Source organism: Sus scrofa, chromosome X (assembly GCF_000003025.6).
Source record: "Sus scrofa isolate TJ Tabasco breed Duroc chromosome X, Sscrofa11.1, whole genome shotgun sequence".
NCBI lineage: Eukaryota > Metazoa > Chordata > Mammalia > Artiodactyla > Suidae > Sus > Sus scrofa.
Window position 1 is genome coordinate 107,133,762 of NC_010461.5, and position 16,691 is coordinate 107,150,452.

The 16,691-nt window shown below is 39.9% G+C and overlaps 1 protein-coding gene across 16 annotated transcripts in view; it reads right to left on the reverse strand.

The window, feature by feature from the left end:
* ENOX2 (ecto-NOX disulfide-thiol exchanger 2) overlaps positions 1-16,691 on the reverse strand; it is a 284,143-nt gene that overhangs the window by 49,384 nt on the left and 218,068 nt on the right. For all 16 annotated transcript variants that reach the window (XM_021080170.1, XM_013991000.2, XM_021080157.1 and 13 more), the window contains one exon: positions 8,042-8,248. In XM_021080170.1, coding sequence (XP_020935829.1) covers positions 8,042-8,248 — 207 coding nt within the window. The remainder of the gene's footprint in view (positions 1-8,041; positions 8,249-16,691) is intronic.

Genomic DNA, 16,691 nt, shown 5'->3' on the forward strand with positions numbered 1-16,691 from the left:
CAAGGGGCCCAATTTATGCCTAAGTGGGGCCCTGATTGGAGACATGGGGGGGGAACAGAAAAAAATGTTCAAAAAAATAAGGAAGGAAAAGTGTCCAAATTTGATTAAAAAAAAAAAAAACCCTCAGAGATCTAAGAATTTCAATGAACCTCAAATACAAAAACCATGTAATAATCAAATCTGTCAATATTAGCAAAAGAGAATCTTAAAAGCTGCCATTGAAAAAAGACACATTTTAAAAGGCAAAAACCCCCACAAAATGTCAAAAAACCAAAAAACAAAACCAAAAAAGGAGTTCCCGTCATGCTTCAGCAGTTAATGAACCCAACTAACATCCATGGCCTCACTCAGCGGGTTAAGGATCCGGTGTTTCTGTGAACTGTGGTGTAGGTCACAGACGTGTCTTGGATCCCGCATTGCTGTGGCTCTGGTGTAGGCCAGCAGCTACAGTTCCAATTGGACCCCTAGCCTGGGAACCTCCATATGCCATGGGTGCAGCCCTAAAAAGACAAAAAAACAAAAAAAAAGACCCTCAAAAAAACAGAAAAAAGACATATTTAATGTACAGAAAAACAAAAAGATAAGGATATTTCTTGTTGAAAACAATTCAAACAAGGAGATAGTGGAACAACATCTAAGAAAGAAAAAAAAAACCTGTCGACCTAGAATCCTATACCCTGAGAACACATCTTTCAAAAAAAGGGGGAATAAATTCTTTCTGATACGTACAAATGCTGAAAAAATTTATTAGGAGCAGATTTGCACTACAAAAAATGTTAGAGGAAATTCGGAGTTCCTGTTGTGTCTCAGTGGTTAACGAATCTGACTAGGAACCATGAGGTTGCAGGTTTGATCCCTGGCCTCGCTCAGTGGGTTAAGGATCCGGCGTTGCCGTGAGCTGTGGTGTAAGTCAAAGATGCGGCTTGGATCCTGAGTTGCTTTGGCTCTGGCATAGGCCAGAGGCTACAGCTCCGATTAGACCCTTAGCCTGGGAACCTCCATATGCCATGGGTGCAGCCCTTAAAAAGGCAAAAAGACACACAAAAATAAATGTTAGAGGAAATTCAATTATAGAAAAATGACATCAAATGGAAATCTGGATTTATACAAAGCAAAGAAGAGCATACATAACATGATTTCGTTTATATGAAACTCTGGAAAATGCACACTAATCTGACAGAAAACCAATCAGTGCTTGCCTGGGAGAGAACTGGGGAAGGGTAGGAAGAAGGGATTACAAAAGAGGCATGAAGGAAGCTTTTTGTGAGAGGTGTACATACTTATTATTTTGACTATAGTGGTTTCACAGCTGTGTGCATGTGTCAATAATATCAAATTGAATTTTTGAAATACATGAAGTTCACTGTATGTAAATTATTATACCTCAATAAAGCTGTTATAAAGAATAATTCCCAGTCACACTAAAACATTCTGTTTAGAAAGAGGATGAATAATACAATTTCATAAGCCAACTGTGCTAGGGCCTTTGATAGTTTACAACACACTTTCACACCCATTCATCTTATTTGATCATCTGAGCCATAAGAAAAATGGGGTTAATAATTATTACTGTGACTATTCTCCCAGGATTGCGGAGAAGATCAAATGGGAGGATGATGTGAAAACTTTGCATAAACACACACAAGATGCTGTGATGTTACAAGGTGGTGCACTGTGCACAATGCCAGCTCCAAAGCTGCTCAAACTCCAATAGAAAAAATGATTATTTCTATATTTCCAGCCCCCCTTTTAAGAGATTTTTGTTTGTTTTAAACTCGTTCTTTTACAATGTGGGAGAAAGCCATCCAATTCAGGAGTATTTTGGAGTTCCTGTCGTGGCTTGGGGGTTAACGAACCCAACTAGTATCCCTGAGGACAGGAGCTTGATCCCTGGCCTCAATCAATGGAGTAAAGATCTGGTGTTGCTTGAGCTGCAGTGTAGGTTGCAGATGCACTTCGCATCTGGCATTGCCGTGGCTGTGGTGTAGGCAGGCAGCTGCAGCTCCAATTGGACCCCTAGTCTGGGAACCTCCATATGCCGAGGATGTGGCCCCAAAAGGAGAAAAAAAAACACCCCCCCCAAAAAAAAACAATTTGGGAGTTTTCTGGCACTTGTAAACTTTCAGGGAGTAGGTTCAAATTTAAAGGGGAAAATTAGCTGTTTTCACATCACTGATTGCAATCTTCTTTCCTTTGGCAGTCACGACAATGTTTCCAGGAGGTGGCTGTTACTAAAGAACTGATTTCAATGATGTTTAGATGGCTGCCTCCTGAGCAGCATGCCTTTTTTTTTTTTTTTTTTAGGGCTTTACTTGCAGCATATGGAGGTTCCTAGGCTAGGGGTCGAATTGGAGCTGTAGCTGCTGGCCTACACCAGAGCCACAGCAATTCGGGATCCAAGTTGTGTCTGTGACCTACACCACAGCTCACGGCAACACCAGATCCTTAATACACTGAATGAGGCCAGAGATCAAACCTGCGTCCTCATGGATACTAGTCAGATTCATTAACCGCTGAGTCACGACGGGAACTCCAGCATGTCGTCTTTTATGTACAACTGTTCAGGGCTGTTCAAGACAGGTCTTATTAAAATAGTCTTGTCTGTTATGCACTGTTATCATTGTAAGGGCTGTTAAATCTTCAGAGTTAGATTTTAGAGCACTTAGTAAATGTAAAAAGAGCATTCTGCATCTGCCTCCTCCTCTCCTATCTCATGTTACCAGCCTACTTTTTCAAATGCTCACTACTTTTTCTTTTTTTTGCCTATTGCAACAGGTATCTGATGGATCTCCTTTCCTCATTCATTTTTATACAAAGCTGTCAGATTAATCTTTCAGAAACAATCTTCTTCCTTGTTCCCAAAATTTTTCAACAATTTCCTCTTACCTGAGGAGTAAAGACCAAAATGTTAAGCCTTCCAGAGTGTGCTAACAATGGATGTTTTCCCTCCTCCTTCGTTGTCTACTCAGTACACAAACCACACTCATTGTTTCCTACCATGTATTTTTGCTCATGCTATCTCTAAGCCCCATTGTTCACATTGAAATGCTTTTTCTTTATCAAAGGCTTGGTCCAAATGCTACCGTTTTTGATAACCTTAGTCAGGAGCCAGATATTTTCAATCTCTCTCTCCCCCCTACCCCCCCCTGCTTCCTCTCTCCATCTCTCTCCTCTAAACTTCCATAACACTTTACCCATACTTCCCATACAGCACACATAACTTTTTCAATCTGCCATTGTCATTAGCACTGCGTCTGTCTTATCACTGTCTGGAGCAATGCCTGGTGCTCAGTGTTTCTTTAAATGAATGTATAACTGCATTTTAACTCTCAGTTCATTAAGGGGAAGAACTAGGTTTTACCCCTTTTCTACTCTGCATAACACTTAGCACAATAGCTTATACAAAAGAGATGTCCAATGAGCACCCCTGTATGAATGAAGATTCTGCCACCATAAAATGTCTAGCACTTAGAACCAATTCTTCCAAACTTTTAACCCTTAGTCAAGGAAGTAGTTAATTGTTCCATGTCCTTTCCAATTACTCTGTCTTCTGCCTTTAGGCTTATTTGCCCCCTGCTCCATAAGAAACAAAAGTAGTTCAAAATGAGCAAAGGATCAGCCATGAAACGTTATCTTGAAATCACCCTAAAAGGCAACGAGCTTCACTTTATAATATTTAACAGAAATCATTCCAATTATGATCCTTTGCCTCAGTCTCCCCAAATCTGAACTTTAACCAGGAACAAGATACTTTATGCGAAGTAGTTCTTGCTACCTGTACTCTAACTACCATAGTATATAAGCCACTATCACTTCTGGATTAGACAAATGCTATGGTTAGCTAAGTGATCTCCCAGTCATCACCGCTGCCCACACCCTTCAGTCCACCTTTTACCCAGAAGTGATATTTCTAAAATGTATATCAGGGAGTTCCCATCATGGCTCAGTGGAAACAATTCTGACTAGTATCCATGAGGACACAGGTTCGATCCCTGGCCTCACTCAGCATTGCCACGAGCTGTGGTGTATGTCCCAGACGTGGCTCAGATCTGACATTGCTGTGGCGTAGGCTGGCAGCTGTAGCTCTGATTCGACCCCTAGCCTGGGAATCTCCATATGCTGTGGGTGCAGCCCTAAAAAGACAAAAAAATCCAAAAAAAAGTGTGTCAGATCATGTCACTCTACTCCTTAAAATCCTCCAGTGGCTTCCCACTGTATCCAACATAATAAATTCATTACTGTAGGGGTATCTTGGAGATAGTGTGGGTTTGGTTCCAGGCTACCACAACAAAGTAAGTATCACAATAAAGTTAGTCACACATATTTTTTGGTCTCCCAGTGCATATAAAAAGTATGTTTATACTGTACTGTAGTCTATGAAGTGTGCAATAGTACTGTGTCTAAAAAAGAATGTATATACCTTAATGTAAAATATTTTATTGCTAAAAAATGCTAACTATCAACTGAGCCTTCAGTGAGTCACCGGCTTTTTGCTGGTAGAGGGTCTTGCCTTGATGTCAATGGCTGATGACTACTCAGGATGGTGGTTGCTGAAGGCTGGAGTGGCTGTGGCAACTTCTTAAAATTTTAAGACAACAATGAAGTTTGTCACATCAATTGATTCTTCCTTTCATAAATGATTTCTCTGTAGCATGCAATGCCGTTTGATAGCATTTTACCCACAGTAAAACTTCTTTCAAAACTGGAGTCAATCTTCTCTAACTCTGCTGCTGCTTTATCAACTAAGTTTATGTAATATTCTAAATATTTTGTTGTCATTTCAACAATAGCATCTTTACCAGAAGTAGATTCCATCTCAAGAAACTATTCATCTATAAGAAGCAACTCCTCACCTGTTAAAGATTTACCATGAAATTGCAGCAATTCAGTCACATCTTCAGGTTCCACTTCACTTCTAATTCTAGTTCTCTTGCTGTTTCCACTGCAACTGCAGTTACTTCTTTCACCCAAGCCTTGAACCCCTCAAAGTCATCCATGAGGGTTAGAATCAACTTCTCCCAAACTCCTATTAATGTTGATATTTTGACCTCCTCCCATGAATCATGAATGTTCTTAATGACATCCAGAATGGTGAGTCCTTTCCAGAAGGTTTGCAATTGACTTTTCTCAGATCCATCAGAGGAATCACTATCTATGGCAGCTAGAGCCTTACAGAATGTATTTCTTAAATAATAAAGACTTGGGAGTTCCCGTCATGGCACAGTGGTTAACGAATCCGACTAGGAACCATGAGGTTGCGGGTTCGGTCCCTGCCCTTGCTCAGTGGGTTAACGATCCGGCATTGCCATGAACTGTGGTGTAGGTTGCAGACCCAGCTCGGATCCCGCGTTGCTGTGGCTCTGGCGGAGGCGGGGGGGGCTACAGCTCCGATTAGACTCCTAACCTGGGAACCTCCACATGCCGTGGGAGCGGCCCAAGAAATAGCAAAAAAAAAAAAAAATAATAATAATAAAATAAAATAAATAATAATAAAGACTTGAAAGTTGAAATGACTCCTTGATCAGAATGGACATTGTGTTAGCAGGCATGAAAACAACACTAACGTCATTGTCCATCCCTGTCATATCTCTTGGGTGACCAGGTGCCTTGTCAATGAGCAGTAATATTTTGAAAGGAATCTTCTTTTTTCTGACAAGTAGGTCTCAGTAGCGGGCTTAAAATATTCAGTAAACCATATTGTTAAACAAATATGCTGTCATCCAGGCTTTGTTGTTCCATTTATGGAGCATGGGAAGAGTAGAAATTAGCATAATTCCAGAAGGCCCTGGGATTTTCAGAATGGTAAATGAACACTGGCTTCAACTGAAAGTCACCAGCTGCATTAGCTCCTAACAAAAGAGTCTGTCTGTCCTTTGATGCTTTAAAGCCAGGTGCTGACTTTTCCTCTCTAGCTATGAAAGTCCTAGATGGCATCTTCTTCCAATAGAAGTCTGTTTTATCTACGATGAAAATCTGCTGCGTAGAGGAGCCACCTTAATTAATTATCTTAGATGGTCTGGATAACTTGCTGCAGTTTCTGCATCAGCTTTTGCTGCTTCATCTTGCACTTTTGTGTTATGGAGATGGCTTCTTTCCTTAAATTTCATGAACCAACCTAGGCTAGCTTCAATCTTTTATTCCGCAGCTTCCTCACCTCTCTCAGCCATCACAGAATTGAAGCGTGTTAGGGCTTTGTTCTGAATTAGGTGTTGGCTTCAGGGAATATTGTGGCTGGTTTGATCTTTTAGTCAACTAAAACGTTCTCCATATCAGCAATGAAGCTGTTTCACTTTCTTATCATTTGTGTTTTGCTGAAGTAGCACTTTCAATTCACAACTTGACTGTTACCTTTTCATTCACAACTTGACTGTTTGGCATAAGAAGCCTAGCTTTTGGCCTATCTCAGCTTTGGACATGTCTTTCTTACTTAACTTAAACATGTCTAGCTTTTGATTTAAAGTGATTCTTCCTTTCACTCGAACACTTAAAGGTCATTGTAGGGTTGTTAACTCGCCTAATTTCAATATTATTATGCCACAGGGAATAGGGAGGCCCAAGGAGAGGGAGAGAGATGGGGGAATGACCAGTTTGTGGAGCACTCAACACACATATGTTTATCAGTTAAGTTCATGATCTTATATGGATGCCGTTTGTAGCACCCCAAAACAATGACAATAGTAACATCAAACATCACTATAACAAATACAATAACTGAAAACTTTAACATTTTCCAAGAATTACAAAAATGTGACACAGAGACATGAAGTGGCCAAGTGCTGTTGGGAAAATTGCTTTGATTGCCTTGCTCAATGCGAGGTTGCCGCAAACTTCCAATTTGTAAATAACACAATTATCTGAGAAGCACAATAAAGCAAAGTGTGATAAAACGAGGTGTGCCTGTACATTTTATAAGGCCCAACATAATTTGGAATTGTTTACCTATCAGGTTTCATTTCCCTTCACTGCCTCTGCCTCATTTACTATGCTCCAGTCATGCTCACCTTCTCCCCTTTGCTTCAACATGACAAATCCATTTTCATCTCAGAGTCTTTGACTTGTTCTTCCTTATTTGGGAATGCTCTTCCCACAGATGCTCACATGGCAAACCCCTTTATATTGTTCAGATCTCAATTCAAATGTCAGAGACTTGCTTTCCCAGAAACCCCAGATACAGTAGCTTCATAGCATTTATTGGTACCTGATGTTAATTAATGTTTTTCCATATATATCATATTTTGCCATCTTCAGAATGTAATATCCCTGATGGCAGGAATCTTGTCTGCCTCAGTCTTTGCCATGTCCTCAGCAACCTAGCATTCTGATTAGCAGTCAATAAATATTTGATAACTAACTAACCTCCACAGTTATTCTTGAGCATCTACTTTTGTACCAGGTAATGTGCTAGATGCTGGGGACTCAAAGTTAAATACGACACAGTCTGACTAAGGAGTCCACACTCTGTTGTAGGAGACAGAGGTGGAAAGAGACAATTCTCCAATGGTGTTACAGGTGTTATTTTGGGCGGAAGCACCACCCATGACGGAGGCACTGGGGAAGAGATGCCCAAACCAGCCTGGGGCAGAGTGGGAAAAGAAGTCAGAGAAAACTTTCTAGAAAAGGTTATGACTGAGCTGGAGCTTTAGAATATGAAGATATATGTATGGTGGGTGGGGGTGGAAAAGATAATTCTAGTCAGAGGAAAAGGCTTTTGTAAAACACCATGGGCACGTTCTGGGAACTAGAATTAGTTTAGTGTGGTTAGGACATGGAATGTGAAGGAAGGATTGGGAAATGATGCTGAGAGGTAAAACAGCTAATCAAGGCCTTTAGATGCTACAAGTAAGGAGTTTTGGAGTTATCCCATAGGCATTTGGGAACTACCTAAGAACTTTAAAGGAAACTGGGTAGTAACATGCATTTTCTATGAAGGCAAAAGAGGTTGCCACTAAGCCCAAACTTTAGCTGCCACAGATGCAAATACACTGATCCCCAATCCCTGTGTTGTGCCTGGTGGGCACAATCCTTACCAATGAACACTTACCAGAAAGATAAAGGGCTTTGTCCACCATGTACTCCTCAGCAAAGCGAATGTGACAAAAGTTTTTTTTGCTCTTCCGAATAGCAATGATCTCTCCACACTGCTCAAACACTTCCACGATGATCTGCTCCGTCCCATTTTCAGGCAGGCCACCCACAAATACTGTTTTGCATCCTGGTGGTCGTTCTCGGGTTGCAGGAGGTGGAAGGTCTAAGTGTAAGTGCAAAAGCATTAGAAACTAAAACGTTTGCTTGGAACAGACCCCTTAGAAACTTAGCATGTTCCAGAGCTAGCACTATTGTCCCCATCAGACCTTTGCCTAAGAGTCCCAGAGGCATATGGCCTCCAAGGTGCTCATCTCTGCTCCCTAGCAAATTGGTTGCATGAATCTGAGAATTATTTTATTCAATGGTTTGGTGACCATGATGTATATATATCAGATAATGACTCAGACCCATCTGTCCCACCAGAAGTTCTTTAATTTTGCTCTTTAACTTTGTTGTCACAACCTAGCAATGCCCAGTTTTCAGTCATTTTTATTAGGAAAATAGTTAGTGGAAAGAAATTCCACTCGGTTTAAACTCTTATTTTCAGGAATTCTCAGAACCAGGGTCCTTGAGAGAAGGGTTTGTTTAATTCAGTTTGTAGTTATGGTATTCTCTCTGTTCATGTTTACTGACAGAGCTGTTTCAGGATGAATTTGACAGTGATGGGGTAAACGTGTACAAAAAGATGTATAGCTATCAGAATGATCTGTTTGACAAAGTTAGCTAGAGTACCAACCATCCCTTTTAGTTTTTGTTTGTTTGTTTTTGATACCAGTGAGCTCTTCCTCAAATTCTTTGTCTAGATACAATCATGCAGCATTTAGAGGGAAAGTAAGCTCATCTAGGAAATCATTAAATAAAGTGAGATAAATTTGGCTATAGAGAATTATTAAAAACCTACTTAATGAGATGATTCTCCTTCTGCTTAAAAAAATGCTTTCTATTAACTTATATATACATAAAGCCTGTTGTACCTGCCAGCTCCTCATTGCTATTTATATGTACCAAAGCATTTTCCAAGCAAAATCCTACAGTTCATAGCCCAACAAAACAAAGCATAATGGTCAAGGGTTTTTCTAGTGTTGGTTTTGTATCTGCAAGGATTTATTTTGTGTAATCTGTCCTTTCCATTCAGCTCTTAACAGTAAATTCTCCCAGCTTAAGATTTGGAGAGCTCAACAACCAGTGATTACGGCTCACATGCAAAAATAAATGAGTCTCACTCGTAGATTAGGCCAAGGCTCCCACCTGACTCTTATCCAAGTTGGCAAGCAGATGATTTGAGCGATTCCTTGGCTGTTAGCATCTGAAGCTTTCTCATTTGCTACCAGCCTCTGTCTTATCAGTGTGGGTCAGAATAATGACGTTCTCATGATGCCCTTCTTCCCTCTATTTAGTCAATAAAAGGGGTAGAAGGATCCAGGGAACTTACAAATTTCTGTTAATATTTGAAATGGATTCTGAAATATTTGAAAAGGATTCTAGAAATCACACTTTCAGTGATTCTCCGCTCTGGCATCACATTAGAATCAGCTTGGGAGTCAAACAAACAGTGCCTGGGTCCCATGCAATGAGTCTGATTTAATTAGTGGGAGGTGCAGCCTATGCACTATTTGGTTAAAGCTCTTCAGGTAACTATAATGTGTAGCTATGGTTGATAATGACTGACTTGGTCTAAACTTCTAATGTTATAGAGGAAAAAAACCTTAGCTAAGTGAGGTTGAGTGACTTATTTGAATCAGATAGAAAGAGAAGGAACATGAACTTGGAGCAGTTAAATCTGGTTATTCACTGTCTGTATGACCTTGGGAAAATTATGAAACCTCTGAGAACCTCATTTTTATCTTAAAATAGGAATATTGTCCACTATCTTACAAGAGTTATTGCAGGATAACTGATAATCCACTGCCTATATTGTATGTGGTACAATGCCTAGCACTTGATAGCTTCCCAATAAATTATAGTCATTAGAGTGTTATTATTATTTACTGTGATAGAACTTAGGTTTCCTAATTACTAATCTGAGGCTTTCTAAAGCCCTATCTCTATTCCTGAGTGGTATCTAAGATCTGGACTTCTAAACTCTCAGTTCTTTGCTTTATCCAGGTCTTTAGATAAGGCTGGGTTTGAAATCATTCTTCTCGCTCTCTCTCTCTCTCTCTTTTTTTTTTTTTTTTTTTTTTTTTTTTTGTCTTTTTGCCATTTCTTGGGCCACTCCCGCAGCATATGGAGGTTCCCAGGCTAGGGGTTGAATCAGAGCTGTAGCTGCCAGCAACACGGGATCCAAGCCACGTCTGCAACCTACACCACAGCTCACGGCAATGCCAGATCGTTAACCCACTGAACAAGGGCAGGGATCGAACCCGCAACCTCATGGTTCCTAGTCAGATTCATTAACCACTGCACCATGACGGGAACTCCTGAAATCATTCTTATTGACAAAGGGTTATCGAACCAAACTTGGGTCAGCTACCCCCCACCAACAGTAAAGCCAATGTACCAAAACCAGGTTTTCTGAAGGAGAGTACAGCATTTATTGTAGGCACCAAGCAAGGAGAATGGGCAGCTCATGCTCAAAAGACCTGAGCTCCCTGATGACATTTGGAGTGGGGGCTGCAGGGTACATGAATTTCTTCTGACTGGTTGGTGGTGAGGTAACAGGTGATGTTCCAGAAATTTCAATCATCAACCTTCTGCTTCCAACCAGTCTGTGGTCTAAGTATTATGAGCACATAGTCACCATCCTCTACCTGGGAGGGGTGGGGGGAGGGAGGTGTTTTAGTTTCTGCATAACAACTCAATATGTGTCAGAATGTTACACATATTCCTTGAGGAGGATCTAGGACCCTGTTTTATTGCTGAATTATCATTCAAGCTATCTTGTTTAACTGCTTTTCCTTTGTTTCTGTATTCCATCACTTCACCAATTAGTAACTGCTTGTGCCTACTCTTTGGCACTCAGGGAAGGCCCAGGAGACCAAAGCCACTTCCTATAAATAAGAAATGGGGGACACAGAGGAGTTTTTATATCCTGTAGGGCCCTGAAGGGTGCTGCTCAGTTTCAGAATCTATAGCTGTAAAGACACATATGATTTTGACCATGGAACACAACCCAGCCACTGACTATATTGATAAAGAATTTTCAAGAATATCCATTTAGTTAGAGCCATGTTTTCAAATCTAAGGATTTAGAATAAAATCCTATTTTAGAATCCTTCTAAAGTATACTATTTAAATGGATTTGATGATAAATCATTTCTGTGAGGCAAATAATCACCTTTTTTATTATTTGAGTTATCTTAGTTAGGTCTACCTTTAGATCCATTGAGAGACTCTAAGGAATATCTGGTTACTGCTGTAGTTACACATAACTCTGACAGTACAAAGGCTCTTTCCTTTGACTATATTTGTGGGATTAAAAATTCTGTGGTGAAGTCATTACCCCGTTTAGATGCTATGATTATTCTGTGGTGACTGTCTACTAAGTAAAGGAGCATAAAAGACACTAAGAATAATGTCAAAAATGCTGGGGACTATTTATTTTCCTTGGGTAAATGTAGAAAGCCTCTTTGATAGCATTTGCTGAGATTTAGGTGTACACCACCAGCAAGGCAATGGGCTGTACTATCTTCCTTAATGGATAGTACTTGTTCTTTAATTAATGGCGCAAAGTACTTTGTTGTCTGGGCCTGATTTTCTAATCCCACTGAAATACAGTGATCTAGGCATAGCAATGGTGACTTCATAGGAGAGCAGATTCAAAGTCCACCTATTAATCAGGTAATGTGCTAAGCTCCTGTAATAGCACAATCACCACTTTGGATGGAGAAGAAGAAACTTCCACATAAAAAGTTTCAAGATAACTGAGAGTATAAAGGACTTTAATCTCTGGTAAAGGAAAAGGAGGAGCTTCTAGCAATTCTAATTACAACTAAGCACCCACTCTGGGGAGCTGTGTTGGGGAAATCAGCGTTAAGATCAAAGTCACTGCTGATCTTTGAGAAGTGAGGCACAGAGCAGCATAGAGGCCCGATAAACAATTCACATCCTGCTTTTCAAAGAAACACCACAGATCACTCAACCGGTTTACCAGAATTTACATACTGCAAAATTTTTGAGTTGATTGTATTAGACAGCCCAAGATTGAAAGTCCCCTAGATAATCAGCAGGGGTCAGATATATTTTAATGTAATCCTAACTGATTGGAAGTAATCAGAAGGCCAGCAAATCTTTATTAATTCTCAATTTATCCACTTTCTCTAATTTTCTTTATAGAAACCAACCCTAGAAGCCAAAATGAGTTCAGCCTGTTTTGAGATGGTAAAATGAAAAAAGTTGCTCTCTTTCTGGCTCCTGGGTGCTTTCCTGTACACAGATAGCAGCAGATGACATCCCACCATTTATTTCACGTTCACTGTTATTTCACTGTAAATGAAAAATGCAACCTCTCCATACAGGTCTATCAGCTGAAGTGAAAAATCTTGACAGGACTGACTTCCCTGGAGGGAGGGTGCTGTCCTCTTCTTATACTACCAACTGAGAACTGTTAATTGGGAATGCAATAAATCTCTGATAGCCTCTCTGTGAAAAAAGTAACTGTGTTCCTGTGAGCTTTCTTTTGCCATATCTCTGACTCTTAGGAATCAGAGGGTATTGCTTCTAGGACAATGGGGTACTCATTCACTATTTAGGATACAGTCAGCTCCAGTCTAGTTTGACCCATTGAATTTTTAGATCAGAGCTGGTTTTGCCTAGTCCTGATCAGAGAGGTTAAGTTACTTACCCAAGATTTCATGGCTATTTAGTGATGGTGAGCTGGGATATGAAATCAGGTTTATGTCACTTTAGGGCTCTTAATCATTACACCAGGCTGCCTGTTCCACTGAAGGTACAAAGCTCTATGTGCCACCTACCAATTTGCTCTTGCTTTTCCTAATATGTTTTGAAGGACATTTGCTTAATAGTGAATAATTAAGTGAATAGTGCATAACAGGTGAATAATTATTGTGGTAGCTATGTTTTTAATGTCAAGAATCATAGTTTTAGAATTGGAAGAAACCTCGGAGGTATCTAGGCTAATCTAACCCAATAGCCTCACTTTACAGACAAAGAAACTGAGACCCAGGTAGGTCATGTGACTAGATCAAGCTCCCACACGTAGTTGGTGACAGAGCTGGGAGCAGAACACAATTCTCTCAACTTTTAATCTGGTAGTTTGTTCATTATACTATAATACCATTTTTTTTGCACATTTGATGTAGTTAGACCTATAAAGTCTAGTGATCAGTTGCTATATGTGTCTGAAGCTCAGAAGAGAGCTATGGACTGAAAATATAGAACTGGAAGTCGTCAGCATATGGGGTAATTACTCCATGCTTTCTTGGTTTGATTCCCAGACCTCTGACCTCTCCTTTTGCATTCATCCATACATCCCTCCACCACTCAAGAAATATTTATTTAACACTTACTACACGTCAGATCCCAGTGTTGCAGGTATATCAGTGAACAAAACAGACAAAAATCCCTGCCTTTGTGGAGTTTACATTATATAAATTGGGTAGTTTGTTAAAAGGTAATAAGTATTATGTGAAAAATAGAGAGGGTAGGTAGGACTGGGAGTGTGGCAAGGAGGGCTGAACTTTTAAAGAGGTTCTCAGGGTCACTGAAGAAGAAATAGTTGAGAAAAGACTTGAAAGAGGCGAGTGAGTTAGCCATGCTGATATGTAGGGGAAGGGTATTCCAGGCAGGGGAAGGAGCCAATTCAGAGTGCCTGGTTTGTTCACGGAACCACATGGAGGTCAGTGTAACTGGGACAGTGAGTGATGGGAAGGAGAGTAGTAAGAGACAAAGTCAAAGAGACAATGTGAGAGAGGGAGGCCAGATCATAAAGGTCCTCCTGTACCATTAAACAGACTTTGGTCTTTATTGTGAGTAAAATAGGAAGCCATTGAAGGGTTCTGAGTAAAGGAGGGACATGATCTGACTTAGGTTTTAAAAAGGATCACTCTGTCTGCTCTCTTGAGAATACACCATAGGGGTCAAGGGTAAAAGTAGAAGACAAGTTAAAAGGCTATTGCAATAGTTCAGAAAATGTATTATGGTGGATATAAGCTAGATCATAGCAGTAATCATAAAAGATATCGCAGAGTTCTAGACCTGACAGAGTTTTCTAACAGACTAAATATGGTGTGTGAAGGAAAGACAGTAGTTAAGATTGCCCTTAAGTTTTGACTGAGCAATGGAAAAGATGTAGTTGCCACTTTCAGAGATGGAGAAGGATACTAGTGGAGAAGGTTTGGGGGCAAATATTAGGGGCTTTGTTTTAAACATACTGAATTTGAGATGTCTATCTGACATCTAAGTAGAAATATCAAGTAGGGAGTTGGATATAAGTTTAGGGTTCAGAGACAAGCTCTGAGCTAAAAATACAATTTAGAATATCACTGGCATATAGATAGTCTTTTTTTTTTCAGCCATTAGATTGGATGAGCATATCAGAGGTATGAGTACAGACAGAGAAGGGGTCCAAGGACTGAGCCACAGGACTTGCCATTGATAGGAAGTCAAGGAGAACAGAGGTTATCAGCAAAGGAGACTGAGAAGAAACAACCAGGGTAGGGAGGAAAGGGTGGTGAGAGTGTGGTGACCTGGAAGCCAAGTGAAGAAAGTATATCAGTGTGTAAGGAGTAATCAGATGTGTCAGATGTGGCTATTAGGTCAATTAGGAAGATAAATGAGAATTGTCCACTGGATTTAGTATTGTGAATCATTATTCTTAAATAAGGGATGTTTTGATTGGGGGGTAAGGCAAATGCACAAATGAAGATCATTTAAAAGAGAAGAGCAGAACTGGAAACAGCATGTAAAGATGATATCTTTCAAGGACTTTTGCTGCTAAGGGGTGTACAGAAATACAAGCTCTTCTTTCTCTTTTAAATTTTGTGATGTTGGTTTTTCAATTTTGTTTCAAGAACCAGCTCTTGGTTTTATTGATTTTTTCCTATTGTTGAGTATCTATTTTATTGATTTCCTCTTTGATCTTTATGATTTCCATCCTTCTGTTGACTTTAGGTTTTGTTTGTTCTTCTTTTTCCAATTCATTTAGGTGGTGGGTTAAGTTGTTGATTTGATATTTTCTTTCTTTTTTGAGGAAGGCCTGTATTGCTACGAATTTCCCTCTAAGCACTACTTTTGCAGCATCTCATAGATTTTGAATGATTCAAGAAGGATGAAGGGGTCACTAGTTCTATATATAGAAAAGAAATAAAGTAATTTAAGGACTAAAAGGTATCCATTGGATTTAGCACTTAATATTTTAGTGGCAATGCATTAAAATGATGAATGATTAACTACTTGCTTTAATTTCCATACCTTCCACATGGAAGAGTTTGAGAGATGGTAGGCTTGGAGTTGCACTGGAGAGGAGAATGAGATTAGGAAGCAGTTGAACTTGACTAAAGGGTGGGCAAATGGCAAGTAAAAATGATAGATTGAAGATGGTCATATGATGCAGTAGAGGCAGAAAACTTAGGATCACTAAGGCAAAGAGCATTGCTCAACACCTAGTTCTACAAGGGTTAAATTGTAACCCATTGCACTTGCTGATGGACAGTGCACCTTGGGAGGAATTCAGATGAAAAGCAGGATGAGGTACTCTGTTCTTTGGATAAGCAGGCCCTCTGGATAGTTGGATGCATATCTCAGGAAGAATCTCAATGACTCCAGATTCTTGAAGCATCTCATACATAGAAAAGCACCAAAATCATTACCTTGAGATATCTGCTCTTTGTGATTAGCAGTAATCATTTACTAAGATGTATGCTCAACTGCATGTATTTTCTAGCCAAAAATCATGGAGAAACTGGCTTCTCCCCTACCTGTTTGGAGTAGTTTTACTCAGAGCTACCTGAGTGGCTATCTCCCAGGCTCTAGTCCTCAGCAATACATTGAATAAAATTTAAACTCACGACTCTTATTGCATGCCTTTAAGTTGGCAAAGCAGACCAGTGAAAGGTTTTAGAAGTTCAGGATTTGGACTCTGAATCTGTGGGCAATAGGAATCCCAGAACTTTTATTAGCATTCTAAATATGTGACAAGCACCAGAATGAAATGTTAGGTGGGAGAAAGGGTAAGAAGTTGATAGTAAAGATACTTTCTAATGGAGCAGTAAGACAGAAGAAGATCGGATGTGTGCATAAAGAGGCTATTAGAGTCCTTAAGTCACATGACCTTATTGCTGAACGGCCACAGAGTGCAAGAGAATATACCAGAGACCAGAGGCAAGTAGGAGTAAGTACGGGGGTTTATAATCAAGGCTTTATCAGACAAGGTTGGTGGGCTCTGGAGAAGATAAATCAATCATACTGAATTCCTACTCTTCCTACTTGCTCTTTGCATTTTACCTTCACAAAGTCTTAGGGCTGTTAACAAAAAAATGGCACTTTTACCATGTTCTCAGCAGAGAACTAAGAGAGCCTTCTCTGTTAGTGTTTTCCCCATCTAATTAACCCAAGCCCCCTTTCAACAAAATTCAAGTTCTAAAAAGGAAACAGAACACCAGTTTACTTTAACCTGTGTCAGGAGTGTTATATTTTGAATTCAATTC